Source organism: Leptosomus discolor, chromosome 2, assembly GCF_034619465.1.
Source record: "Leptosomus discolor isolate bLepDis1 chromosome 2, bLepDis1.hap2, whole genome shotgun sequence".
Taxonomy (NCBI): domain Eukaryota; kingdom Metazoa; phylum Chordata; class Aves; order Leptosomiformes; family Leptosomidae; genus Leptosomus; species Leptosomus discolor.
In genome coordinates, this window is record NC_141392.1 from 86,260,417 (window position 1) to 86,287,951 (window position 27,535).

Genomic DNA, 27,535 nt, shown 5'->3' on the forward strand with positions numbered 1-27,535 from the left:
CCTGGGGCGAGTTGGGTAGCTCCGAGGCAGCTCCGAGGGCTCTCCCGGGAGGCCCGAGGCTTAAGTCCAGCTCCTGCCGTGGGCGAGCCCGCCGTCAAACCCCTCCGGAAACATCGGGAGCGCCTTCGGTCGGCGGCGGGGCTCCTTGAGCTGGCTGCGGCCGGCGAGGGGCGTTGGGGAGGGTGACGTGGGAATGCCAACGTAACGCCGGACGCCTTCCTCCCGAGCCTGCACCACCGGTTCGGTCACCGCCCGCGCTCGCCCTCGGCCGGGTCTCCGGCTGGTGCCGCCACCTGCACTGGAAAGGCCTCGGGGCAAGCGCCGTGGCTCGCGCGTCCTGCAGCCGCGGTCAGCTCTGCGGCGAGCAGGGCAAGACGGGGACGCAGCAAACGCGGCCCCGCACAGGCCAGCGCCGTCAGAAACCGGGGGAGACTCGCTCCGCTCCCAGACGGCCGCCCGCGGCCAGTAGAGTGCTCCGCGGCAGGGCGGCTCCTGGGGGACTACAACTCCCGGCATGCACCAGGCGCCTGGCGGCCGTGCGCAGGCGCGGCGCGCTGCATGCCGGGAGCTGTAGTTTAGCGCGGGCGCCGTCATGTAAGGGGCGGGCAGAGCCCGCCCTTTCCTTTGCCCGCGACGTCGCGGGCGGGTGACGGCGCCGGCGAAGCGGAAGCTGGTGCTGCGCGTCTGCCCCGCGCCCCACGTGCCGCGCGGTCGGTGCTGCCGGCGCTCCCCGCCCCGCCGCGGGGCAGGAGGATGGCGGAGCTGCGCGTCCGCCTGGCGGAGCCGCTGCAGCTGGTGGCGCGGAGGAACGAGAAGAGCAGCGCGGAGCTGAGCAGGTTCCTGGCGAAGCAGGTAAGCGGGCGGCGAGGGGCTCGGCGGCGCCCGCCCTCCGGGTGGGTCTCGCAGGGGCCGCCAGGGAGGGGAGGGGAGGCACCGCGCTGCTTCACACCCCCCCCGAGCCCCGCGCCGCCATCTCCTCCCGGCAGCTTTGTCTGCTGCCCGCGCCGCCCCTCCCGCCCCCTCGTCCTCGGGAGCCGCTCCGCTCGCTCGGTCGGTCTCTTTCGGTGTGCGGCGGTTCCTTCCCTTCCCCGCCCCTTTCAGGGCTGTGCGAGTGGAGTCCTGCGAAGTACGTCCTCTCCTGCCCCTTGGTACCCTCCTATTGCGCTTCCTTGAGGAGGGATTTGGACCCGCAGTTAAAATCTTAAGTGCCTTCCACGTCCCTTCAGGTGACTCTGAAAGCACGATGGCGGGAGATGGCATGTTGTTAGCAAGCACTGAGACAGCATCTAGTCCCTTAGCTGCAGCACGTTGCCCTGATGCTATTTGCATGTTTTCTTTAGTTGTCGTAAAAACAGCGTGTGGGGTGAAAAGGCAGAGCACTGGATTCTGTAGGGTTTGCTTCCTTTTTCTAATCATAGTGGTGCTGGAAAGACGTTCCTGTTTTCACTGGTTTGATGCTTTGGCTGCCTGAACTGTGAAAAGCACACCTGCCTTCTAGGAGAGTCGAGGCCCAGCTCATTTCTGTCTCTGAAATACTTGGAGACACTTAATAACAGGGTGTCAGCACATCAGATGTTATTTTATTAATACTTTTCATGATAGAGCTTTTGAAGCTCCTAAGTTTTGAACACACTTTGGGCGTCAAAATCCACGTTTCTGTTTGAGTGTGTAGGTAGGAAATGTCCCAGTTGTTTGAAGATGAAAAGTCTAAATCATCATGTTTTTCAGAATATTGGCTTTCAGTCTGAATTAGATTCAGTTATGGCTGGGGAAGGCTTTCATGCTGGTAGTCAAGGTTCTCTGTTGGTAGACAGATGGCTTTTTCTTCTGTCGCTACACATCATAGGATCAAAGTAAAATTGACATGGATATATATTGCTGTGTTGGAGAGTTGATACTAATTGGTGGGAAGCAGCGATGAAGAGCTGCTATTCAAGAGGAAGAAACAGCTGAGAAATAGAGCTGGGGGTGATTGTGGGTATGTGATCTAGAGACAGATGGAGCAGTGAACCAGAAGTGAGTCACTGAGATCTGAGACTGGGAAAGAGACTGTGCCCTTTCCCTTCTGGCGATTCTTTTGAGATATACTTCAGGTTTAAAAGTGTCATGGTTTAACCCCATCTAGAACTAAGCACCACACAGCCAGTCGCTCACTCCTTTCCCCTCCCAGTGGGATGCAGAGGAGAATCAGGGAAAAAAAAGGTGAAACTCATGGGTTGAGATAAGAACACTTTAACTAAAGCGAATCCAATAATAGTAATGAAAAGGAATGTAACAGAGAGAGAAATAAAGCCCAAGAAAAGCCAAGTGATGCACACTGCCGTTGCTCCCACCCACTGACGATGCCTGAGCAGCAGCTGGCCCCTCCCAGCCAGCTCCCCCCAGTTTATATACTGAGCGTGGCGGTCTATGCTATGGAATATCCCTTTGGCCAGTTCGGGTCAGCTGTCCTGGCCATGTTCCCTCCCAGCTTCTTGTGCACCTGCTCGCTGGCAGAGCATGGGAAACTGAAAAATCCTTAACTTGGGGTAAGTGCTACTTAGCAACAACTAAAACATCGGTGTGTTATCCACACTATTCTCACAGTAAATCCAAAACACGGCGTAGTGCCAGCTACTAGGAAGAAAATTGACTCTATCCCGGACAAAACCAGGACGAAAAGTCTTGCTAGGTGGAAATTATTAAAGAGTGATTGTATACAGAGAGTCTGGAACAGCACATTGATGAACAATGACACTTTGCTTTCAAAACTGATTGCTATTCAAGCTTGGAAGCTGCAGATCTGGGAGTATGTTAGGCTTATCTTGCCACTAAACAGCCGCTGGCTCCACTGATTGTACGTGATTTCCTACCAGTTGCATTGTACGTAACTTGGGAAGCATGTGTTCTGGAAATCTGCATCTCCCTTTGCTCTGCAGCTTCACGGCATCCTTCCGGTGACTTTTTTCTTCAGCAGTCCGTAGTGGAATGGGACTTGCCCCCAACTGCTGAGTAAGATTTGTAGTGAGGCACCATTTATGTGGTGATGGAAGATCTCGTTCCCTGTACTTCAGTATATAACAGAAATAACGCCTTCTCTGTAGAGTATTTGTGTACCGTTAACTCTGCAAAGGTGCAACAAATTTGTGTGTTCTTTATGAGGAAAATTGGATGAAAAGCTCTAGAAAAGAGGCTTTGTTTCCTGCCTTTCTATTTTGTGGATAATTTAAGCAAACTGTATAAGCAGCAGGGCTCCACAAACTGCTGGAATGTGCTTTTGCTTCTGTGTATTATCAAAGGTCTGTTTGAATCGGAAGGTCTTCCTGCATAGAATTCCGAATGCAGATTTTGTGCAAATGCATGTATTTTGGCTCCCTGTGATGATGTAATTTCAATAGAGAAGTTCATTAATGTGAGGGTTACAATGCTAATAGGAATGGAATATCAGTGCAAAAATATCCTTATTCGTGTCTGCCCTTCACATCTGCCCCTGTACATACATGGAAAGATGTAAATCAAAAAACCTGACCTTTTTGGATATTGGCTTTATTTAGTCTATGGAATCATCTTAAGTGAACTGGAGATCTCGAGCATGCCATTCTGGAGCTCCTGTTCTCCTCTGTTGGTGTTTTAGCTTGCCATCCTTCATTTCGCCTTTCATTTTTCCGTGTAGCAGTGAAAATTGTTTTAATAATAACTCCAAGGTCTTATTTATAGCCCTTCAGTCTTAGCATTTGATGTTGAGAAGTGCCTTTATTCCTTTTTTTAAAATAAATGTAGGAAGAAAGAGGTGACCTAGCTGTCCCAAATTCATCCAGCTACTCATTGGCTGTCAGAAAAATGTCCTGATGTCCTGGCAACTAAGGCAGACATTTCCCCGCCCCCCCCCTAAAATATGACTTCAGCTTTTTATTTGAAAGATTAATTAGGCTTTACATCATGTAGCATTATAAATAAGGGAACGTATGTCGCGCTTTTGCTTCCATCCTGGAGTGTTTTCTCATCTCCTTCTAGTTTTTGAAGAGCTGTGATTTTTGGGAGACTGTATGTTAATAAATACACTCATACAAAGTCAAAGAGAACGTTCTTGCAGTCCTTGAAGGAGCGGTCTGTCCTACTCTATCAAATACGATGTGCTGGAGGAGGTGTAGGAATTTTTAGCTTGTTCTGCAGGTAGTTGGAGCTATCTTGTTCTCCTTGTGAGACTGCATAGCCTTGTGCCTTTTAAATTTTTTTTTCTTGAAGTGTGTGGCCTATAAGAGGAGCAGGCTCATGTTTTCTCTATCTTACTGAACTGGACAGCTGCCAAAAAGAGTGCTCCTGCTCTGTTTTCTTTTTGCCTATTCCTGAGGCCAAGCCACACCTTTCTGTTGCTTCTCTTACCCTCAACCTAGTGAGCGTGCTGATGTGGAAAATCCGTTCAACTTTCCCACGCACTGGAACACTTTGGAAGAAGGATTAATTTGGATCGTCTTGCCAAATTGATTGTTGCACGGTCACAACAGCCGTAGAGCTGTTGTGTGAGGGAGCGGAGCTGAGAACACGTGTTCCTGAGGGAAAGGAGGATTTCCTATGCGAGACCCTTGTGCCCTCCCACTCTTTATCCCATTGTTAAATCTCCATGTGATGTAATGTTCTGTGGAAACACCTGTGAGCTGCGATCAGAAATGGGACTTTCCTGTGAGCCCAGATTGTTCCTTGCTGTGATACCTTCTCTTAGTAACCTGGGGGTTTGCATTAAGCCAGTTCTTAACAAAGATTTCTGTCCCATGTGAGTACTGGGTAAATGGACTGTGCAGGTTGGGAAGGAGGTGTGCAGCATGCTGCTAGAGGACTGACTGGGATCGTGTTTGACTCCAGGCCTCACTCCTAGCTGTGCTTCTGTTCAATGTCTCTTTCATTAGTAACATACAATGTCTGTATATATTCTGTATTTTGAAGGACGGCCTTTTGTGATGCTTTCTTAAAGCAGGTGTTTGGAACCACAGGCACAGATTTACTACCCCAGATTTGAACACTAGGATTAAACACTTTCAGATCAGCTGTCCTTTGCTACTGATTGGGAAAGTCGGGTATTTCACAAAGCCACCTTTAGTTAAAAAACCCCTCTGACAGTAGTCGTCTTTTCCATAAAATTTTTAATTTAGACGCTGAAAGGCTGTGAAATCAAACGGATGGTCTCCTTGTAGAATGAGGATGTTGCCACTGTGATTTTTGAACAGTTTTATATGTCCTAAGGGTGCTACTCACGATGATTTAAAAAAGTACTTGCTCTCACAAAATTGCTAATGGAATGGATTTGTTGTACAGTAGTCATGTAACTACAGAGTTTTACTGAGTCAGTCACATGATTTATTTACTATTTTGTTGTTAACTGTTCCTTTTATTTGATATTAAAAGCTCTGGCTAATAAATTAAGCACCCTTTTGTGTCTTGTTTTGGTAGCCAGAGGTGTAACTGATTTGGAATCTGAAGGTACTTTTTATTCTTTACAGTGGAGTTTGTCTCCAATTCTTTTGAGCCATGCTGCCTTTGAACAGCTTATCAATCATTTTGCCACTCAACATCTGATCCCCCTGTAATGAGCAGTGTCTTGCTCGCTCCGAGATGAATTCAGACCTTCTGATCCATTTTTGAAATTGGTTTTGATGCTGCTCTGATAGGTGAGAGGAAGATAAATTTATATCGTGTTCCCTCAAAGTAAACACAAAGCGTGTAAGAAACTGCTTGCAAATGAAGTGGTAGGTTTGCTGTTTGTAGTGTATCTACTGCAGTTTCCCTGATTTCTTCCTTGCTGTTGGGAATTAATGTCTCTTAAAATTCAGAAGGAGACCCAAGGAACTTGAACAAGTATACATGTATTCTAGAACTATGTCAACAGTGGTGTGACCTTAGGAGGTCACCCTTTCAAAGGCAACACGTAGGACCTCTGCAGTCTTTTTGTCTTGTAACAATGAAACCATCCCATCTGCAGGCCCGGGAGCAGGTTTTACTTGAGTAACAAAAGTCTAGGAGAAGCAGAAATTGGCTGCGTGTGTTGCTAAAACATAAGTTTACCTGAGTCACAGAATATTTCTGCAGGAGTTTAGTAAGTGCTTGTTTTGTGCAGAAAGCTGCCTTGCCTAGCTGTATTTATGACTATCTGCCAAGAAAGATAAAGTTGTCTTGATAGGATAAGGGTTCACTCAGCAAGGGAGGGGAGAGTGGAGCATCAGAGTTAAGAGCAGAACCACTACAGTGCAAATTCATAATCCTGAATCTTCACAAACCAAAATTATTTATACTGCGTTATATGCTAAACATCATGGAAGCTGGGAGATGCTTGGATAATAACGTGAGTTCAAAGACCAGAGAAATTTAAGCGTAAGACACAAGAAATGGGTGGTTGTTATTCAGTAACAAAGTTAGGAAGGTTGGAGGGGACATGAAGGAGAGCGGTGGGGTCTGGGGTTTTTGTGAATTTTTTTTTTTTTTTTTTTTTTCTTTTGGCTAGGAGATGTGAATATATTTTCCATCTGTTCTAAAGCCTAATGTTTTGCACTAAAGGACCATTTTTTTAGAGAAAGTAAGAAATTAAAAATCTGAACTTCAAAGCTGCAGATACGTGCTGCTTTTTAAGAGCATTGCTCACTATAACTGTTACCAGAAATATGGAAATAAGGCTGTGATCATGATTGATTGAATGCTTTGAAAAGAGATAGTGAACATGATGCAACTCAAACTTTTTTCTGAGAACTCTCTTAAATGTTTCGTGGCCCTCATGAGACTGAGCTGTTGATCAGTGGGAATTCTTATAACAATGTGTTAGTTACAACATTTTCTCGTTTTTTTTTTCTTTAAAATTATAAAAAGTTATTTGTTTTATCTTTCAACTGTAAAATATAATTTAGGATTGGAGTCTTTTTTGTAATTCCTATTTAGTGTGTCATTCTGCATGTCACTTATTCTGTTTCCCATTTTTTTTAAATATGGAGAGCTGTGTCAAGTAAGTACTTCCACTGGGAATTTTAGACTGCTTTCTGTTTTCTGAAAGATTTGTTCCTGTAAAATTCACTGTGAATCCTGCAGTGGTCTGAAATTAAAAGTCAAAATCATTTCCCATTTAACCTGCTCTTACTTTTCCGTTCCTCTAGATTTGGACTCAGCAGGATCGGCAATGCATCCTTGATACTTTAGCGCAGTTATTACTGGATAAAGAATGTACTGTATTGATTGGCCGACAAGTTCGGCCCATCTTGTTGGATTTGTTGGAAAGAAATGCGGAAGCCATTAAAGCTGGTGGCCAAATCAACCATGATCGTCATGAAAGGCTGTGTGTAGCAATGAGCAAGCTGGTTGCTGACCACCCTGATGTTTTGCCGTGAGTAATGTAACGTCTCTTTGTGCAGCGTTTGAACTTCGGGGGTATATACTTGTCAATGTTCACTGGTGGTGAGAGGTGGTGTTACAGTTTGGATTGTCTCCCACAATAACAAATGTGTTTTGAATCGAAAAAATTATTTAGAAAACACGAGCCTTAAACACAGCTTATTTAAAATAAATTGTGTTGTGAGATCTAACGTGATATTCATCTTAATTACTAAAGAAAAGCAAAACAGCTGGCATGAAAATTGCTCACAGCCAAGAATCTGCGTTTAAGATTAGACCTGTAGGCCAGCAGAATACACAGTTACGTAAGTAGGAATCAGTATCACTTTTTCAGTAAAGAGGAGCAATCGAAGAGATTTTGCCAAAGGCAGTACTGTTTCCCCTCGATAATTAAGTAATGATTTCTAATAAGGTAAAGTATCTATTGTCAGATGATTGCTGAAGGGGTTGTCTTTCCCAAGTGTGGACAAAGTTAAATATAGGCCTTAGTTCTCATTATATCATCAGTTACTGTCTCAGGACCTCTGTCCTGACATTTTTATTAGTGGCTGTTTTCCTTTCCTCTTAGATGTCTGTGTTCCATTTCTTTCTCTATCTCTCTCTTTCTTATAAAGATTTGCTTTAAGATATTTTAAGAACGCATCACCAGTTTTCCAGAGGCTTTTCCTGGAGAGTTCAGATGCAAACACAGTCCGATATGGGCGCAGGCGAATGAAGTTACGGGACCTCATGGAGGCAGCCTATAGATTTTTACAAAAGGAGCAATCAGTTTTCCGGGAATTATGGGACTGGAGTGTGTGTATTCCACTCCTAAGGAGTCATGACACCTTAGTCCGTTGGTAAGTTAACCCCCCCCCAGATCTCCACTGAAAAGATGTATCTTCTTGAATTGTATTTAACAAAGTCCACGTGTAAGTAGAAAAGAATCTTCAAATAATACCGGAAAAATCTGTACCGATCGTGTCTGTACCTGTGCTTCTTACCAGATCTTTTGAAAGCTGTAGTGATCTGTCACAGAGTGAAATTTAGGCTAGCTAATCTTCCAGTCTTCTTCTAGCAACTTTTTTCTTTCCCCCCTGCCAAGCTCATTGACAACTTTGTTCTTGGAAGGTAAAAACAGTGGTATAATAAATGAAAAGTGTTTTGTGATTTGTATTAAACGTCCTTTTGTTTCGAGACAGCTTCATGTAGTAATGAAGTCAGGACTTGGGAGTTTTTCACTTCTTTTGGCACTGAGTCTTGAGGTCATTGTGTTAGGGTTATTTTAGAAATAGCACGAAATAGAAAGGAATTTTGAAAGGGATATAGTAGAAGTAGAAGAAAAAATGGGGCAAAGAAAACCTAATTTTCATTGTCTCATATGACGCTGTTTAACATCTTTGTTGGTGACATGGATGGTGGGATTAAGCGCGCCCTCAGCAAGTTTGCCGATGACACCAAGCTGCGTGCTGCAGTTGACATGCTTGAGGGAAGGGATGCCACCAGAGGGACCTTGACAGGCTGGAGGGGTGGGCCCGTGCAATCCTCGTGAAGTTCAACAAGGCCAAGTGCAAGGTCCTGCACCTGGGCTGGGGCAATCCCAAGCACAAATACAGGCTGGGTGATGAGTGGATCGAGAGCAGCCCTGTGGAAAAGGACATGGGGGTGCTGGTGGATAAAAAACCTGAAGATGATCCAGCAGTGTGCGCTCGCAGCCCAGAAGGCCAATTGCATCCTAGGCTGCACCAAGAGAAGTGTGGCCAGCAGGTTGAGGGGGGTGATTCTGCCCCTCTGCTCTGCTCTGGTGAGACCCCACCTGGAGTGCTGCATTGACACTGGACCTGTTGGAGCAGGTCCAGAGGAGGGCCACAAAGATGATCAGGGGGCTGGAGCACCTCCCCTATGAGGACAGGCTGAGAGAGTTGGGGTGGTTCAGCCTGGAGAAGAGAAGGCTTCAGGGAGACCTTACAGCGGCCTTCCAGTACCTAAAGGGGGCCTACAGGAAAGGTGGGGAGGGTCTCTTGATCAGGGAGTGTAGTGATAGGATGAGGGGTAATGGTTTCAAACTGGAAGAGGGTAGATTTAGATTATGTACTAGGAAAAAATTCTTTACTGTGAGGATGGTGAGGCACAGGTTGCCCAGAGAGGTGGCAAAAACCTCATCCCTGGAAGCGTTCAAGGCCAGGCTGGATGGGGCTTTGAGTAACCTGGTCTAGTGGAAGGTGTCCCTGCCCATTGCAGGGGGGTTGCAGCTGAGTGATCTTTGAAGTCTCTTCCAACCCAAACCATTCTGTGGGTCTATATGTTAACCTTTATTTATTTGGGAAAGTGCTCTCCTTTACTATTTTCTTTTGATCATTTAGGCCTTCAGAGAAAGGTTAGCTAGTTGGTGTACAAATGATAAAGTATGCCATGACAGAATTTCTTTTCTCGGTTCTGAGATATTTTTCTAATCTTAAAGAATGTTGAGCATAGCACTGAAATAATTTATATGAAGGAAGGTTTCTGCATGTTTTTCCAAACTGGATATTTTGGTTTGTAACTGACAGTTGTCAAACTACATTTGTGAAGACTATGTTTTGACATGTTTTGTTCTAAATAAAATTTTTAGGTATACTTCAAACTGTCTTGCTCTGGTTACGTGCATGAATGATGAGCATAAATTATCTTTCCTGAAGAAGATATTTAATCCTGAGGAGCTAATACATTTCAGGCTGAAGTAAGAACTTTTAAAATCTTGAAAAGCATTTGTGTTTGTTGATGGCTTTCAGTTGAGTTAATAAACATGGATTTCACAGGCTACTAGAAGAATCTCAGCTGCAGAATGTGGAACAAGCCCTTGTTTTGGCCAATCCGGACTCCTCATTTTGGCAAAATGAAAAAGAACTGCAATATACGCAAGGACATATTGTATCGGGCGACCTCTCTGCAAATGTAGTGGCTGTATGTGGTATTGTGCTGCCTAGACTGCAGCTTGTTTCTGAAGAGCAGGTATGTAACCCAGGGTTAAGTCTGTACCTTTTTTTAGTAAGAATTCCTAAATGCAGTGACCTAACTTTATTTCCTGCTTAAAAGGTACCGAGATGCTACAGGCAATGTGTATATCTTTAGATTTCTTGATGTGTGCTGTAAGCTAGTGTTGCAAAGAAGCTCTGCAGTGGAATGAAGCAATAAGGGCCTAACGGTGCTATTCATTTTATCTTCATGTAGTGGTTCTTACAAACATACTACAGAAGAATATTCAGCCTTTCACAATATCTCCAGTCTAAGTTGGGGTGATAGCTGAGTAAAGCCAGGATCTGGCACAGTTGCTTTTACCTGCATGAAGTAGTTTTTTGTGCTATACAGACATCTTATAAACAGCCTTTCTCCAAATATGTTCTTAGCTCTTCTTAAAGAAAGAGAAAATAAGGCTGCTACTTACTCTTCTAGAAGGCAGAAAAAGGGGAAAGTGAGAAAGGACTTATTTTCTCCACTTGAGTGAAGTGTAATGCAGTTTTAGGAAGTCCATCAAAGGCAAATACATTTTTGAGCAAACAGTATTTAACCTTTTTTCTCTTGAGATGCTGTTCATCTTGAACTGTTCATGTTCTTTTTTTGTAGCTGCAGCCAGTATTCTTGACTGTTTTTCTTATTTAGGTACAGTTTTAGCTCTTAGATGAGTATTTCTGTTTAATTTTATCACACTGATCTACAAATGAAGGGCAAATAAATGAATGAAGACTACTGATGTCCAGAATTTCTGGGGTAGCAGAAGCAAGGAAAGAGGAATTTCTTCCCAAATTACCACCTCCCCTGACTTCTGTAGTTGAATTTGCTGTATTCTAGCTTTTTTATAGGATTCAAGGATGTGGTTTGAAATACATTGCAGCACAGGAAACTTCAGAGCTGTTTAAGGAGATTCTTACTATCATGCCAGTGTCATTGCTGCTGCAACTGAAGCTAGGCTAGGCTATAAATGGGGTTGCTGAAAGGATACTCATGTCTGTGAGGGAGAACTTCCCCAAAAGGCATGCTTTTATTTTTTTAATAGCCACGGGTATTTCACTAGTCTGGTATGCAGTGTAGTTCCAGTTGTGCTGGGGAGGTTCCAGTTTCAGGTGAGGAGGTCTGATGAAGAGGTAGGAGCAAACTGTGAGGGAAAGGAGGCACTCTTAAAAACTGGCATTGTTACCAGAGAAGTGCCTGAAACTGTATCTGAAGAGAAGATCAGACTTAAATACAAGACACTTGTTTCAGTGCAGTATGTACTCGGATTTCTTTTCCCTGTGCCTTTTGGCAGGAAAGCACTAATTTTTGTGCCATATACTGATATATAAGTGACTGTAGGAGAGTCAAAATATTTGGAGATTATCTGTAGCATTGATCAATTACCATTCAATAAACTGCACTAATTGCATTTTGAATAAAATAAAAATGTTACTGAATTTACCTCTTTTTTTCATGCACTGAGTTTAATGATGTTATACTTTGGCTTGAGCAGAAAGAAGTAAATACAACAGTTAATATTCATGCTTGAGTCATCTGAATCTAACTGCTGTTTGATTTGTCCTGTGATTTGGATCCATTCTGATGACTTAATTTCACTTATATTGCAAATTGTATTTGATTGACATGTGTTATGATTGAATAGTTACTATGCCTGCGCTGATAACTTAGTGTGAACTCTCTTTGGGAACAAATTGTACATACACTTTATTAAGTGTTTCACCTATAATAGGTTTTTGATGAAATCTATCTTTACTATCTGTCATTAAATACAGCTTTAGAATCCTTTATTTTATTTGATATGTGTTGACAGATCTGCAGGCCGAAATTTTCTAATTGTCAGACTCACAGTCCTAATTGTTCTGTGTTTTGCAACCTGTAAAAAAAGTAACCATTTCAGTGTAGTAACTCAAATTTTATGTTTGAACAGGAAAATATCACCAGCCGTTTTGTTTTGGTTGAATCTGCCTTCACAAATCTTCAAAACCTTGCTATTGCTGTAGCGTATCAGAGTCCTGCTTTATTAGAAGGACCAATAGGATGTGGCAAAACTTCTTTAATTGAATATTTAGCAGCTGTTACGGGAAGAACAAAGCCTCCTCATATTTTGAAAGTCCAGCTTGGGGATCAAACGGATAGTAAGGTAACTGATGAAGTTATTTTATGGCTGAATGATCAGACATCATTTTTTACTTAAAGCATGGACGTAATTTTCTAATAAGGTAGTGCTTAACTTTTTACCCAAAGACCCCACAGCCCCAAACTCTGTAGTGTTAGTCTTACTATTGATGAGAATAAATAAATGTGAAGAAAAATCGCAGTTAAGCTTCAGTAGGTTTTCAGTTCTGTGCATAACTGTGCTGTATCTGTTACATTCAAATTAAGTTTTATCAGGATTTTTCTATTTGGAAGAGCCCTATTGGGTTTTTTGTGTGTAAAAAGCCAAACCAAACCAAAACTATTTTGATTTGTATTGGAAAAAGAAAAAGATTCTAAAATGACAAAGACTGCATGGACACTTATTTCAGTTTAAGTGAGCTAGTGTCAGTTTAATTGAATCCCATTTTTCTGTGGTAAGGGTGAGATGAAGTAAGATCCTGTGATGTTGAGGACACTTGCACTTACGTAGTCGTGATCTAGCTCTACCTATATAGGTAAAACCAGAGGTGAAGATAATTTCACATTCTTCTGGTTTTGCTTGTATAACTTTTGAGCTTGAATTGATTTGTGTTGTTTGGCTCAATTTGTATTTAGTTTTCCAAGGTGGTTTGCGTCTACCAGAAGTGCTAGCTGAAGGTTTTTATTAGCATGCATAAGCACCTTGTTTACTTGCCTAGAATAGCTGATTTCACCATCTCACAACTGTTCTCCACAAAAGTGTCTTTTCATATACATGAGTAAGACTGACGTATTAAGAAAAAGTGATAAAGTTCAAGGTACAAAATATGTACTAGTGAAACCATACACTTAGTTATTTAAGGAATGCTTAAATGTGGAAGCTACAACTTTACACAGAAGCAACACTTGACTGGTTTTGTGTCTTTGAATAACTTGCTTTACGATTTCTCTTACTAGCTTAGTCACAGACTTTTGAAAAATGTAGAATAAAGGTCAGTGCAACCCTGGACAGTTTTGTATGTTACACTGTTGATTGTTTGTTAATTATGGTGGGACAGCTCTGTAAATTCACTTCCAATTACCTGGTTTATTTTAATTACTGTCTTTTAGTTAGATTATTATAGATGTGGAGGGGTGAAACTTTTTTTCTTAGTTAAAAAAAGTGTAATGCTGGGCACAGATTATCAGATGGATTGTTTAGTAATGTGCAGGCTAAGCAAGTGTTACTTACTTACCAACTTTGGTCATTCTTGTAAGTTTTTACCCTGAGTTTTTGAGGGATGTAGTGAAGAGGTCTCTAATTTACTGATTGTTTCCATCACAGACGCTGCTTGGTATGTATCGTTGTACAGATGTACCGGGGGAGTTTGTATGGCAACCTGGAACCTTGACACAAGCTGTTACCAAAGGTCATTGGATCCTTCTGGAGGATATTGATTATGCTCCTCTGGATGTGGTATGTGGGTTCATGTTTGCTGTAAGGTACTGGTCTTAAGGCTCATACTAGCAATTTTTGGAGCCTAACCACTATGAGTTCTGCAGCAGCGTGATGAAAATACTACCCCTTTAAAGGGGGTTAGGAAGAATTACCCTGTCTGTCTTTGTTTGTGTGTTAGATGCTTTATTAGTTTTTGTCGTCGTTTGAGTTGTCATGACACTGCCACGGATACCAAATTTCACTCTGAAGGTTTGAATTGACACTGATAACGAGCTATGTGTCTTTTAAATCATGTTTTAATATTTGAAAACAAATGTGGCCCCAAACACCACAGAATATCGCCGCTGGATTGGAGTGGTGCTGTTAATAAGATTTTTTTTTTAGTGGTTTGGGGTGTGTCTGTGTTCTGATTTTTTTCTTTTTTCTTTTTTTTTCCCTCCACATTTCTTACCTCTGGCTTGGATATTAAACATGTGTTGTTACATTAAGCAGTATAGGTTTTAACAGATCTCCTGTTTTCAGCTCCAGAACAACTAGTTAGTTGTCATCATTCCCTTTTGAAGTAATGGCTGCTGAAGGCATGTCTTCTGCCAGCATGATGCCAGAGAGATGTCTTGTGGTATAGGCCTGCTGGAAATTCTGCAGATAGTTGCTCTCTTTCTTATCTGTTCTGCAAAGCATCCTTTGTGTGACTAAATAACCTGACAGCTTGTTTATTGGCTTCTAGGCTTCTGAAATACAGGGAATTTATAAGAAAGCCAAGAAATACTGCTTGTATATACTACAGTTTTTCACTGCCAGAGGGTCATGCACTTATTTGCTTCAGTGGACTCAGCTCATTGCACTCATCATAAGCATGCCCTGAGTAGTATCCTGCATTCATCTCTTCCTTTATTCAGGTCCTCCCTGCAGGCATCCTGTCTCGTTTCTCCATATCAAAGTCTCGATGCTTGCCTCCCTCTGTGCTGTGTGATCGTTGTGGTCTTGCTTCCCTTTTTTCCTTCCACCATTATTACTGTCCTTCTGCATGGAAGGATAGATTCTTTAAACAGATACCAAATTGTCCTGGGGGTAGCAGGGTATACATTGCAAAATGTTGATGTTTGAGAATCTTTGAGATGCAGGTCGTCTTTGTTCAGTTAGATAAAGAAAATAACGCTTCTGACATGTAAGTGTAATTAATTTGCAATTCAAAATAAATTGTTTTGATTTGGACTTGCAGTGTAAAGACTGACATTTCCATTTTGTTATCATGAAATCTGGTTACAGAAGACAGAAGATAAACTTTACACCTGGGACTTCCACTGCTGATTAAAATTACCAGGGACTCTGCAATTCCTGTTAGCATCACTTGGAAGTGCAATCTGCAGGAATGGCAGTTGCTGACAACGTAGTGGTGCTCAGTGGAAGCGGTTTAGCATGTCAAGTGTGAAAGGAGTGTGGATGGGCGTGCTGTCTGTTACAGTTTCACGAAAAAGGTTATTTTATAAATTTTCTTCTCTTCCCCAGATCTCCGTGCTGATTCCCCTTTTGGAAAAAGGAGAGTTGCTGATTCCTGGTCGTGGTGACTGTTTAAAAGTAGCGTCAGGATTCCAGTTTTTTGCAACCAGGAGGTGGGCTTCTAAAGTTAAATGTTAAGAGCATGGATATGCTATTTTTAAGTCAAACAGAAAGTGCAAGGTACTTGGGCAGGAGTATTTTAGGAATTTCCAGTTAACAAGCAACAGAAGCCATAAAAGTTGTGATCACTTTAGAGCAGGCTTATATTACTACTGGATGAATCCAGTCTTTGTACAGAAAGGTCACTTCAACAAGGCTGAAGGAATGAAACTTGCTGGGGGGAACCCTACAGAACCAACCCCTCTCCAGAACAAAGTACCACTCTCAGCAATTGCTGCGTGAGGAAGGTTTGTGATTGATATTCACAAGGTGTCTCGACTTGCTGGTTTTAACAGTACCTGTGTAAACTATTTCTTAGTTTTGCTGATCTTGGGGTAGTTGGTAGTCTGGCTACTGAACGATTAGTTTTGTGGGTTTTGATTTTTTTATTCCACCTCTGAGTAGTTGTATACATGTGTGCCCTGGAAGATATTTTTTTAAGTTTCTTGAATAATTTTAACTGAACCCTGCATCTATAATAAGAGAAAGTTTAAGTATAGGCATTTGTGATGTTTTCTAACCAGAAGAAGCTTTAAGGTGCTCTCCCTGATGGTTTCACTGTAATAATGGCTCATGGATCAGATGTCAAAATGTCTTCTTGTGTATTAAGACATAATATTACATCAAGATTAAAGGTTAGGACATCTAGAAGGGAAATGGTTACATGGTTTTCAAATGTTTTGCAGTTTACTTCAAAGCCTTTAAAAAATTTTCCTGCTTTTGTCTTTCTTCCATAAATTTGTTCTTTTCTTTGATTTATCTGACCTATTTTTTCTGGAATTGAGTCTTTTGGATTCAACTCTCTTTTGATTGCCTCACCTCTGAAGATTTTCTTCTTCTGTATATTTGGTCAACAGTTTGTATAGCAGCAAATTATAGTTTCCATTGGGCTAGTTAGAGCAGATTCAATAAGTCTGTAGGAGTTTCCAGCGGTGGAATATTATTTTTAAAAAAAATCACAACAAACTAACCAAAAACAAACAAAAAAACCACCACAGAAACAAAAAAATAATCCATAAACCCAGTATCTAATGCTTTGCATGTGCAAGGCTACTTCCACAGTGGTTATAACACATGGCTGCATAGTTATTTTTACGGTAAAAAAACTAACACCACAAAACAAACAAAAACCCATGGAACAAAATACATGATTGAAAGGATTGTGAGCCTGAAGAATGAGGAAAAATAATCGGTTAAGACTGTGGAGGGAACAGGGACTGGAGGTGCTTTTTCTGCATCTCTGCAATAGAGGACAGATCCTTTAGGATCTGTGGAAGCTATTTCCCAGGCCAATTCTGTCAGGCTTCTCAAAGGACACTGTATGTTGCTTCGGATAGACTTAATTTATTGTCAGTCGCCCTTCTGCAAGTATCTAAGGAGATTTTACACAACAGGGGCAAAAAACCACTGTGGTAAAAGAACAGATAATTTGAAAAGCAGAGATAGGCAAAGCAGGGTATGTGATAGTCCAGTGACCAACAGCGTGTGTTCTGTGCATGCACATTATGCTGTAGCAGCAGTATGTGAGGTGTTCTTTGCGTAGGAATGCACTGAAAATACTGAATTCTTCAGCAAGACACAGTACGCTCTGTTTCTTCATGTTGTTTTGATTTAGGATATTCAGTTGTGGCGGAGGTTGGTACAGGCAGCAAAGCGGCCACGCTGCTCTTTTGGACAAATACTGGACCAAAATACATCTGGATAACATGAGCAAAGGAGAACTCAAGGAGGTATAGTGTATTTTGCTCTATTGTGGCATGCGAATAATTGTTTTGATTAAGGGCAATAAATGTTTTTCAGTAACAAATTTAATCCTTATTTTTATCTCCCAAGTTCCACAATAGACCTGTATCATTTCAGATTTATCCTGCCGATTTTGAAGTAAATGGGGGAGTTTGTCAGGAAAATTTGAAGTGAATTGGGAAAGATTCCTGTAACTTGCCTTGGCAAACACAGTTCTGCTTTGAATGGATCTAAGAATCAAATTACTTTGCCATTTTGTAGCCCACAGAGATTTAAAAACAGAGAGAAAAAGTCAAAAAAGAAAATTGAGTTTACTCTAATTCTGACTTCTAAGCTTTGAGATGAAAAGGTAGTTGGTTAGTTATCAGTTACAAGTAACTGTTTCTATTAACATCTTTCGTTAGCATCTCTAGGGAGTGTTTGCTTTGTGTTAGTCCTTCAAAAAATTAAAGGAACCCAGGGCCTAAATGAAAATAGAGTTCTCTAGAGATTCTCCTTGTGATACAGAGCTCAGAATAGGATCTGATTTTGAAAGAACCTTGCCTGAGGGAAAAGAGAGTGAGCGGTGAGCTGTATCTAGCAGAAGAGTTGGGGAGAAAGTTCTGAATTTTCTAGAATGAAGATGATAATTTTTCAGTAGGATTCATTCACTAGTTCAGCAGCCAGCAGAGTTGTGGGTGACCTTAAAGCCATCTGGCCAAACTGATGTCAAAAGATGACCTCCAGAAAGGACTGATATTGAACTAAAGCTTCGCTGTTAAAACCTTAAGAAAAAAGGAGGCTTCAGTGCTAAACTTACCACTAGGTTCTTTCTGTTCTTTTTTGTAACTTTTTAGCACAAGTCACAAAAAATATAAATCAAACACAGTGGGAGATTCTATAGTAGTAGAAGAGATGGTGGTAGAAAACACCTACTTGATTGTCTTGAAAATAGACTCATGTGCTTCTGGTTAAAATCTTAAAATCAGTCTGGCAGGGTAGGACCAGTGTTCCTGGCCTGTATCTGTGAAAAGCTTATTTTGGGAAGCAATAACTTTTGTTGGCAAGACTTAGTGGGGAGAACTGAGCTGAAAGGAGATAACAGAAGAAAAATTAGCCCCTTAATGTGCCTCTGTCAGCACAGTGAATAGACAATTTGAATGCTCAAAAAAAATTCATTCATGAAACGGACAGGAGGTAAGCACTTTTGTTGTCAGTTGTAAAGCTGCATGATCATGATTTGAGTTTAGGTAGGGTTGAATGTACCTTTCGGTCTTCCTGTTGGTATTTGTGCAAATGTATTAAAAGAATTGGAGTAGAGTTGAGTTGGCAAAATTCACTTTTGGCATCCAAATTGATATCATACAAGTCACAATAAGTTTTATTTTCTTCAAATGAGAGATTTCAAAAGAGCAGTTTTATGCAGCTTGCTAGCTTCAGTATCTATTGAAGTGTATCCTATTAAAATTTGGGGGGCTGGTGGTTTCCTGCCGATGCTAACGATTTTTTTGTTTGGTTGGTTGTTTTATATTTTTTTTCAGGTTCTTCAAAGGAGATACCCCAACCTTGCTCTTGTAACTGATCACTTGCTAGACATTTACATTCATCTTACGGGAGACAAGTATCAGGCATCAGAAAGCAGTGCTTCTGGCTCCAGGCACATACCAGAAGATTCATCAGAATCAAGATCAGAAAATAAGAAACCAAACCTGGAAGGACGAGAACTCTCTCTAAGGTTGTCTTTCCTTATATGTTTATTAGAAGGAAATTTGGTCAGCTAGCTGCAGAGATGGAAGGGTTTATCTTTGTTATTTTTCTTAATTCTTTGAAAATAGTGATAAAAGTTTGAATAATTAAACTGAAATATCATAAAAACGGGGAAAATCAATTTTTCATTTTAAAATACTGATTAATAGATCTATTAAAAATCTCAATCTGAATTTAGTCCTTCCTATTTGCTTTTTTTTTTTTTGAGGAAAAAGTGTAGGTTTTTTCATACGTGGTGCTGGGTTGGTAGCAAGCCATATGGATTGCTTTTCAATTCATTTTAACACAAAATATCAGTTCGAGTTAAGAACTGAAATGTACTATATAATATTCTCATAATAGCTAGTAGATAACATTTTCAGCAATTGTATCTGTTTGCTTATCTAGATAATTAGACATGGCATGCTGACTTTCAGATGGCTGAAAACGGCCAGATCTGCAGTGTACTATTAATTTCAGAATTTTTGTGGTGAAATGCAGCTTGATGTTCAATTATTTCTTCCTCTCATACCAAATGTCAATTCTGCTTGTGTGGAATTAGTGATTTGTGAATTAGTCAGTAAATACTAGGTGTGTGCAGTGCCTAATATTTTTGTGAAGCATAAGAATGCCACTAATTTTGTTTTTCTAGAATTAGGCGTTTCCTTTTCTTGCCTTTCTGAAGATTTTTGTTGTTAAGGAATCATTATCTTGAAAAAATAAGGGGTTTTATACCTTTCTGGTTGAAAAGCTTACTGCTTTTAGTTTTTTCAATTTCATAATTACTTTATGGTTTAATGGAGTATGTATCGCTTATTTCTGAGCAATGTATCCGAAAGAAAACCATTGGTCTTTATATATGTCTTCCTGTGTACAACTTGCACAACAGCTGAACGTGCAGTTGCCAGAAGATGCTGTAATGACCTAAGCTGAATGTGAAAGAAGGTTCTGTGTTTTTTGGCTTGATCGTACCAAATGATTCTGTGATTCTAAATCTTTCGTTTTTCTCTTTAGAGACTTGCTGAACTGGTGCAGCAGGATTGCTTACAACTTTGACAGTAGTTCTTCAACCACAGCAGTGAATATTTTTCAGGAGGTGCGGTAAGACTTGATCCAGAAATTGCTTAACCAAATTCTAGCATTGTCTCACAAATCTTGAAATACTCCATTTGGGAATGTGAGATGGGAATTTACATTTGGTTTTATCTGAAGCAGTTGGACAGTAGTTGGAATGTTTGTGGTCCATCTATCAGAGGCTTTCCTTACTACTAGGGAGGTTGTTTGCTGTGTGCCAATCCAGTCTTACTACTGTCATACAAACAGCATGCTGCAACATCGTTTTAACTGGTATGAGCTGGGATTGCATATGACTGAGGAAAAGTTTTAAGATCTTTCCTTTTTTTTTTTTTTTTTTTTTGTAATATGAGGCTTCTTCCCTACTTGCCTATACATCAGTTTACGTTCCAGGTTTGGAATTTTTCAGGTGTTCTTCAGTCAGAGGTAGTTCTAAGGTGTGAGATCTTAGAGTGTTACATCTTTGTGCGTTTTGGTCCATTCATCTAAAATTAGCTTCTGTAACTGGGTGGGCATTGAAAAGTTTTTACTTTCAGCAGAAACCCACTACATTACAGAGTTTAGAAGTTCTTATTTTACATCCTTTTGAACTCCATTGTTTAACTCGATATGTGGACAGTGAAATAATTTTATTTACCATGACTGGATTGGATTCGGGCTCATGTAAATTCAGATGGTGCTTGTCAGATCATATCACTCAAAATTTGTATTGAAGAAGTTGGTTTATTTTCCCCTTGACAGGCGTTGGACTGTTTCACAGCTATGCTGTCAAACCAAGGGAGCAGACAGAAAATGGCAAAAGTTATTGGAAGTAAACTAAACATTTCCAAGAAAAAGGTATGTTGAGCTACAATTAACATGATGTTTATTGGTAATATTCTATAACTTGCAATTTTTCTAGTGATTAATTTAAATGTGTTCTGCTATTTTTGTTAAAATTTATGCCCATCTCTCTGTCTCAAACAGGTTCTTTTGCTCTGTACTATCCTGGGATCCATGCTTTTCCCCTGTTTTATTCTCAGCTGCATTTTTTTTCTCTGAAAGTTTCAGTAAACCTGTTTCAGAGCAGATTGCAAATGGTGTCATCATGCAAAAGAACGATCGCACAGCTGGAATGGCACAGTTGCTTAAGCACATGATACTTGCTAGATGCACAGAGTAGTAAAGAAGGTGTTTTTTCTGTGGTGGTTACAGGGAACTTCAATCGCTTAAACAAAGGGATCAGAGAGAAACATGATCTTCCTCACTACTTGTTCTGTACTGATTGACTTCAAAATGAAGTACCCCTCTAGACCTTAGTAACTCTCTATATATTAATAGTGTGTGATAGAACTTGCTAAGTTAAACTAAATTGTTACTTTGTCAGCTATTTCTGACCATAGAAGTTTGATTGCAAAGAAAATTCACTCCTATGTTACTTTAAGATGAAAAAACTTGCCAGCTGGGTGGACAGATGGACCCCTGAAACTTCTGTGGGTTTTTCTGTTTGTTCTTCTTCCTTTGTATTACTTCAGTACAGGAATGTATTATCCTCTGCCAGTGGCAAAATATCCTTGTTTACACAGAGGTATTCACCAAGGGTTTTTTGAGGGCAGTTGTTTGTTTATTGTTAGTTAAGATAGCTGTTCCCAGGTTCGGGTTTATGTAGTTGAACTGCCATGGAAATAGACGAAGTAGAAATATAGCGGCATAAAATGCAGAAGAGAAAATCTTACCATGAAAAATGAGCTTGCTGCAAAGTAATACTGGTAGCATAGCATGGGTGTCCTTAGTGTGATTTTGTAGGCAGCATTAGTATTGGAAATGTTGATGCTTTCTTTGCAGGTCGAGTTCTTTTGTGAACTCTATAAACCGGAAATTCTAACACGGGAAGAAGAAGTCTCTGTTGGAAGAGTGCGTCTCATGAAGAAACAAACCCAGGCTCTCACTGTACAAAGGTAGAATATCTTGTGGTTTCCATGTGAATCGAAATATTTTGTGGTGGAATAGAATAGATTGGAAGTCACTGGATTAAAGAAGAATGCAAATTGGTTGTTCTCACTCTGATGGAAGGAATGTGCTGAGTTCCTTCTCTTGTGATCTGAGTTTTGCCTTGTGTATCCTTAAGGCTGTCTGCATTGTATTTCTGGCAGCCAAAGCGTTTTTCAGCTTCTATTGAACTAGAGTTTCTTCAAAGCAGTGTGGATTCACAGTTGTTATAATAGGATTTTCAGTAAAGCATTTGACACAGTCTCCCACAGCATCCTCGCAGCTAAACTGAGGAAGTGTGGTATGGATGATCGGGTAGTGAGGTGGATTGTGAATTGGTTGAAGGAGAGAAGTCAGAGAGTTGTGGTCAATGGGACAGGGTCTAGTTGGAGACCTGTATCTAATGGAGTCCTTCAGGGGTCAGTACTGGAACCAGTACTATTCAATATAGTCATCAATGACCTGGACGAGGGGACAGAGTGCACCCTCAGCAAGTTTGCTGATGACACAAAACTGGAGGGAGAGAGTGACACACCAGAAGGCTGTGCTGCCATTCAGAGAGACCTGGACAGGCTGGAGAGCTGGGCGGGGAGAAGTTTAATGTACTACAACAAGGGCAAGTGTAGAGTCTTGCATCTGGGAAAGAACAACCCCATGGACCAGTATGGGTTGGGGGCTGAGCTGTTAGAGAGTAGCACAGGGGAAAGGGACCTGGGCGTCCTGGTGGACAGCAGGATGACCATGAGCCAACAAGGTGCCCTCATGGCCAAGAAGGCCAGTGGCACCCTGGGATGTATTAGAAGGGCTGTGGTCAGTAGGTCGAGAGAGGTTCTTCTCCCCCCTCTACTCTGCCCTGGTGAGACCCATCTGGAATAATGTGTCCAGTTCTGGGCCCCTCAGTTCAGGAAGGACAGGGAACTGCTTGAAAGAGTCCAGCACGGAGCCACAAAGATGATGAAGGGGGTGGAACATCTCCCTTATGATGAAAGGCTGAGGGAGCTGGGTCTCTTTAGCTTGGAGAAGAGGAGACTGAGGGGTGACCTCATCAATGTTTATAAATACGTAAAGGGCGAGTGTCAGGAGGATGGATCCGGGCTCTTCTCGGTGATGGCCAGTGACAGGACAAGGGGCAACGGGTGCAAGCTGAAGCACAGGAGGTTCCACATTAACATAAGGAAAAACTTTTTCACTATGAGGGTGGCAGAGCACTGGAACAGGCTGCTCGGAGGGGTTGTGGAGTCTCCTTCTCTGGAGACATTCAAAACCCGCCTGGACGTGTTCCTGTGTGACCTACTCTGGGTGGTCCTGCTCTGGCAGGGGGGTTGGGCCAGATGATCTTTCTATGCCCCTTCCAACCCCTAACGTTCTGTGATTCTGTGATTTTGATGAATATCTCTTTTTAAAGGGAGATTTTTGTAGTGTGTGGCACGAACTCCAGTACCAGGAAGTTCTTTGGAAACCCTGAATTTCTAGGTTGTATCTTGAGAAAAGTAGGTATCTTATAAGGGTATCTTGCTTTTCCAAACCTATTTTTTTTAATTAGGAAAAAAAAAGGTCCTAAATTCAACCACTCCTCTAAAAAACCAATGAAAGTAAAATAGAAATGAGCTTCTTGATAAATCTTGGGTTTGAGTTGCTTGCTTTGCTTTTTTCAGGGCAAAACAAACCTTTGCTGCCACGCGGCCATCTGCAGTACTGATTGAACAGCTTGCAGTTTGTGTTGTCAAAGGAGAGCCTGTGCTTTTGGTTGGTGAAACAGGAACTGGCAAAACCTCAACTGTTCAGTACCTTGCTCATATTACAGGTAAATAAAATGTGGAGACTCTTAACTTATGTGAACCTATGATTTAAAAAACAACAAAGAAAAACACCACAAATTGATGGTGCTTTCTATTTCTGTTTCAAGGACACCGTTTGAGGGTTATCAACATGAACCAACAAAGTGACACGGCAGATCTGTTAGGGGGGTGAGTCACTGACTACTGTCCCGTCTGTTCTGCATAACAAATTGGCAGTATCAAAATAAGCTTCTAGTGCAAGTGGAGTTGCGTTGTCAAAGAATTGTTTTTAGACAGCCACCTGTTTCATAGTAGCATAAAAGCCTTAAACATGTTTGCATGCAGATACCTTGTTGTCCTTGCTGAAGGACAATGGCAGTTTCACTGAATTGTGTGCACATCTGTATGTGATGAAGTCATTTAAAAGCACAACCCAATGTCTCTTTAAAAATGTCCAGTATAAATATGATGTAATATTCACTGGACATACTGGTTCATAGTAGTAAAATTATTTTACTTATCAAGGTGGTCCTGCGTTTACAAAATCACCTCATAAGGTGCATTTACATATAGGCAATTGTACTTCGCTCATTAGTTGAATAAAACACTTCAGACATCAGGATGGCTTCATGCACAGTATTGTTCTTTCAGTAACACTTTCTTTCGCTTGCAGATGCTAGTTCCTGTTCCTGTGTCACAAATAAGTAATTACTCTTTTGCTTCTCTTCAGTTACAAGCCTGTGGATAACAAGCTGATCTGGCTACCTCTGCGAGAGTCTTTTGAGGAGCTCTTCTCTCAGACATTCTCTAGGAAGAAAAATCAAACGTTCTTGGGACACATTCAGACCTGCTACAGGCAGAAGCGTTGGCATGATCTGCTAAAACTAATGCAGCATATTCATAAATCTGCTGTTAACAAGGAAGCAAAAGAAAATGCATCCGGTGAGAATTCAGACTGATAAAACACACATCATTAGCGGTGAACCATTGCAGAGAGTAGATAAATACTGGTGAATTCTTTGTTCAGTTTGGGTTTGTTTGTGGTTTTCTTTCTTTTATCCTCGTTTCTTACATCCTTTCTTCTGTTTTGAAAAACGCAATCTCTGTCTACAAGACCAACTTCAAAATACTGTTAGAAGAGTGGTTGCTTTTGTGATTTGTTTTCTGGGTTTTTTTTTCTTTTTCTAACTCATCACTGCTGTTAGCTATGTCTGACAGCGTGAAGGTTGACGTCTCTGACCTATGGCGCCCTTGACATCTGATCTCCCCATAGCACTTAGTTGTTTGCTGTGTCAGTGAACAGTCCTCGTTGTTTCTGTGTCAGTCTTCCATGTGAATGCATTCATGCTTTCTTTCAGTCCTGGAATGCCGTTAGGTCTCACAAATATACCCTGTTTCAAAACCAAAGCAAAATAAAACAAGAACAAAACCAAACCCAAAGTGATAGCTCTCTTTGGGTAGTAATGACTTTAAGAGCTTGCTGATGATTTGCTTTCACTGTCCATGATGCTGACTTGCCTAGTGCTTTACTTTGTTTCATTGTGGTTTTGGCTCTAAGTAAGTTTTTCTTGTTTTGTACTTCACAACCCATTTGGGACAGAGGCAGTATTGATACTTGCCTTGGATGAAGTGGTTTCTGGTTCTAGACCTGCTGAGCAAGTGAAGTTGCAGCTTTGATTCAGTATGGGCCAAGTAAACTTAATTGTGAGCTATGTCTCCCCTGTTCTTTTAACTGGTTCTTCTAAATATGCAGATATTAAAAGAAATGCCCACAAATGGAAAAAAATAATAATAATGAGGTTTGAAAGATCACTTGTTGCAAGTATTGACAGTCCTAAAGTAGACAAGCTGGAATCTGTGATTTGCAAAGCTAGCAGCTTTGGTCGTTATGGTTCCACATATACCTCAGGCTGTGACTTTAAACAAATAACTGAAAAAAGTGCAACAGTAAATAATGTCATAACTGCTAAGCAACAGTGTTTTTCCTGATGCTGAAGTGTTCATTGTTAATCTGTTCTGTCATAAGGTTTGTAAATTTGGATTTATTTTTCTGAGATGTCTCTGTCTCTGGGAAGTGGAGAGTGGTAACAGTCATGCTGGAATCAAGTGCAACATAAGTATTTGTTCCTAAGCTAGGACGCGCTGGAATGAATAGCAAATGGTCTGTACCCATATGTCAATAGTATTCAGCTAAATAAACAAAAAAACCCCAAAGAGCAAAATTTAATTTTTTTATTATTTTTTATTTATTTTATTTTTATTTCTTTCATTAATGAGGTGTCACTTGTAGAATTTGAATGTTTTCATTGCTTGGCCAAGCTTACTCTTGTATCTCTGTGCTTGAAACAGCTTGATTAAAATAGTGTTAAACATTTTTTGTGGTATTGTTCTGATGGTACAAGCTTAAATTTGTTTTTCTGGCAGGCTCACCGCTGAAGGAAAAGTGGGAGGCATTTGGTCTTAAACTGAATCATGCGCATCAGCAGATGAAAATGACAGAAAATGCTCTTCTCTTTGCATTTGTTGAGGTATTTAGAGATATTTGCATTTTGATGCTAGGAACAATAAGGAGAAGCATTTAAAAGACTTTGTAATCAGTATTATATAAATAATTCCCTGGCAAGAATCTTGCTGTGACGTAAAACTTGGTCCATGATAACTGTGTGGAATACAGTATGCTGCTTCAAGGAGGCAGTGGTTAGATGGGCAGTGGGAGAATGTTTCGTGGTAAGACAGTAATTCAGTGCTGTATAATAGCAATTGGGACTGGTGTGATAAAAGAATATCAGCAGTATGTCGGATCATCTTTTCAAGTGTATGAGACTAGAAAAAACGTCTTGACCAATCTCCAGTGGAATATGTCTCTGCCTGGGGATTCCTGTGAAGGATTTACTATTAAGAATCTGTGCTGCTAATCTCTAAGTGATTTTTTTTTTTTTTAAAGTTTCAAACCCATCATATAATGTTCTAATGACATTAAGTGTGATTAGGGGAAACTATGATGGTTTATGCAGGTTTGTTCCTTGTCTCACCCTATTAGTCTGAATATATGCTCCCAAGTTTTACATAAAGTGAATAAAATGTTGACCAGTCCTCTTCCTAAAAAACGACTGAATAGTTGGAGAAGTTTTGGTATAGTTTTAATTAATAAGATACAGTTCCCCGAAAAACTTAGTATTGCTTGTGTCTGTGGATTTCTTTTAGATTAACTGTCTTTAGTCTCATAGTGGTGTCAGTGAAGCTTATGCACCACTGGGATGGATATCACTGACAGGCAGCATTATGCAAATAAGAGAGCTTAATTCTGTTATATCTGAGCCAGTCTAAATGATAACTGATAATGGTGGTAACTGTCTGACTTCTGTGACTTGCAAAATAATTGCAGTTATTGAGGGAGAGCAATAAAACTGCTACTGCTGTAAAAGGTCTGTACTTGCCATTTGTCTAGTCAACATAGACTGCCCAACAAGTATTTCCAGTGTATGGATGCTTCAGTTGATACACCATTGCTGGTGACATGATTAACAAATTGGTCTTATTTTTAGGGTACTCTGGCACAAGCAGTGAAAAAAGGAGAGTGGATTTTATTGGATGAGATTAACTTGGCTACAGCAGAGACTTTAGAGTGCCTGAGTGGTTTATTGGAAGGATCGTCTGGGTCACTGGTGTTACTAGACAGAGGAGACACAGGTATTATTTCTGTGCTTGCTTATGCTAT

At 41.0% G+C, this 27,535-nt stretch overlaps 1 protein-coding gene across 1 annotated transcript in view; it reads left to right on the forward strand.

The window, feature by feature from the left end:
* Positions 1-753: 753 nt before the first annotated feature.
* The window catches only part of MDN1 (midasin AAA ATPase 1), a 101,640-nt gene continuing 74,858 nt past the window's right edge, over positions 754-27,535 (forward strand). The window contains exons 1-18 of the mRNA XM_086460460.1: positions 754-852; positions 7,113-7,339; positions 7,962-8,186; positions 9,938-10,045; positions 10,125-10,317; positions 12,245-12,457; positions 13,757-13,888; positions 15,380-15,483; positions 17,145-17,259; positions 18,793-18,986; positions 20,012-20,093; positions 20,813-20,908; positions 21,896-22,008; positions 23,695-23,843; positions 23,946-24,006; positions 24,548-24,759; positions 26,242-26,345; positions 27,363-27,507. Of these exons, the coding sequence (XP_086316586.1) occupies positions 754-852; positions 7,113-7,339; positions 7,962-8,186; positions 9,938-10,045; positions 10,125-10,317; positions 12,245-12,457; positions 13,757-13,888; positions 15,380-15,483; positions 17,145-17,259; positions 18,793-18,986; positions 20,012-20,093; positions 20,813-20,908; positions 21,896-22,008; positions 23,695-23,843; positions 23,946-24,006; positions 24,548-24,759; positions 26,242-26,345; positions 27,363-27,507 (2,572 nt within the window). The remainder of the gene's footprint in view (positions 853-7,112; positions 7,340-7,961; positions 8,187-9,937; positions 10,046-10,124; positions 10,318-12,244; positions 12,458-13,756; positions 13,889-15,379; positions 15,484-17,144; positions 17,260-18,792; positions 18,987-20,011; positions 20,094-20,812; positions 20,909-21,895; positions 22,009-23,694; positions 23,844-23,945; positions 24,007-24,547; positions 24,760-26,241; positions 26,346-27,362; positions 27,508-27,535) is intronic.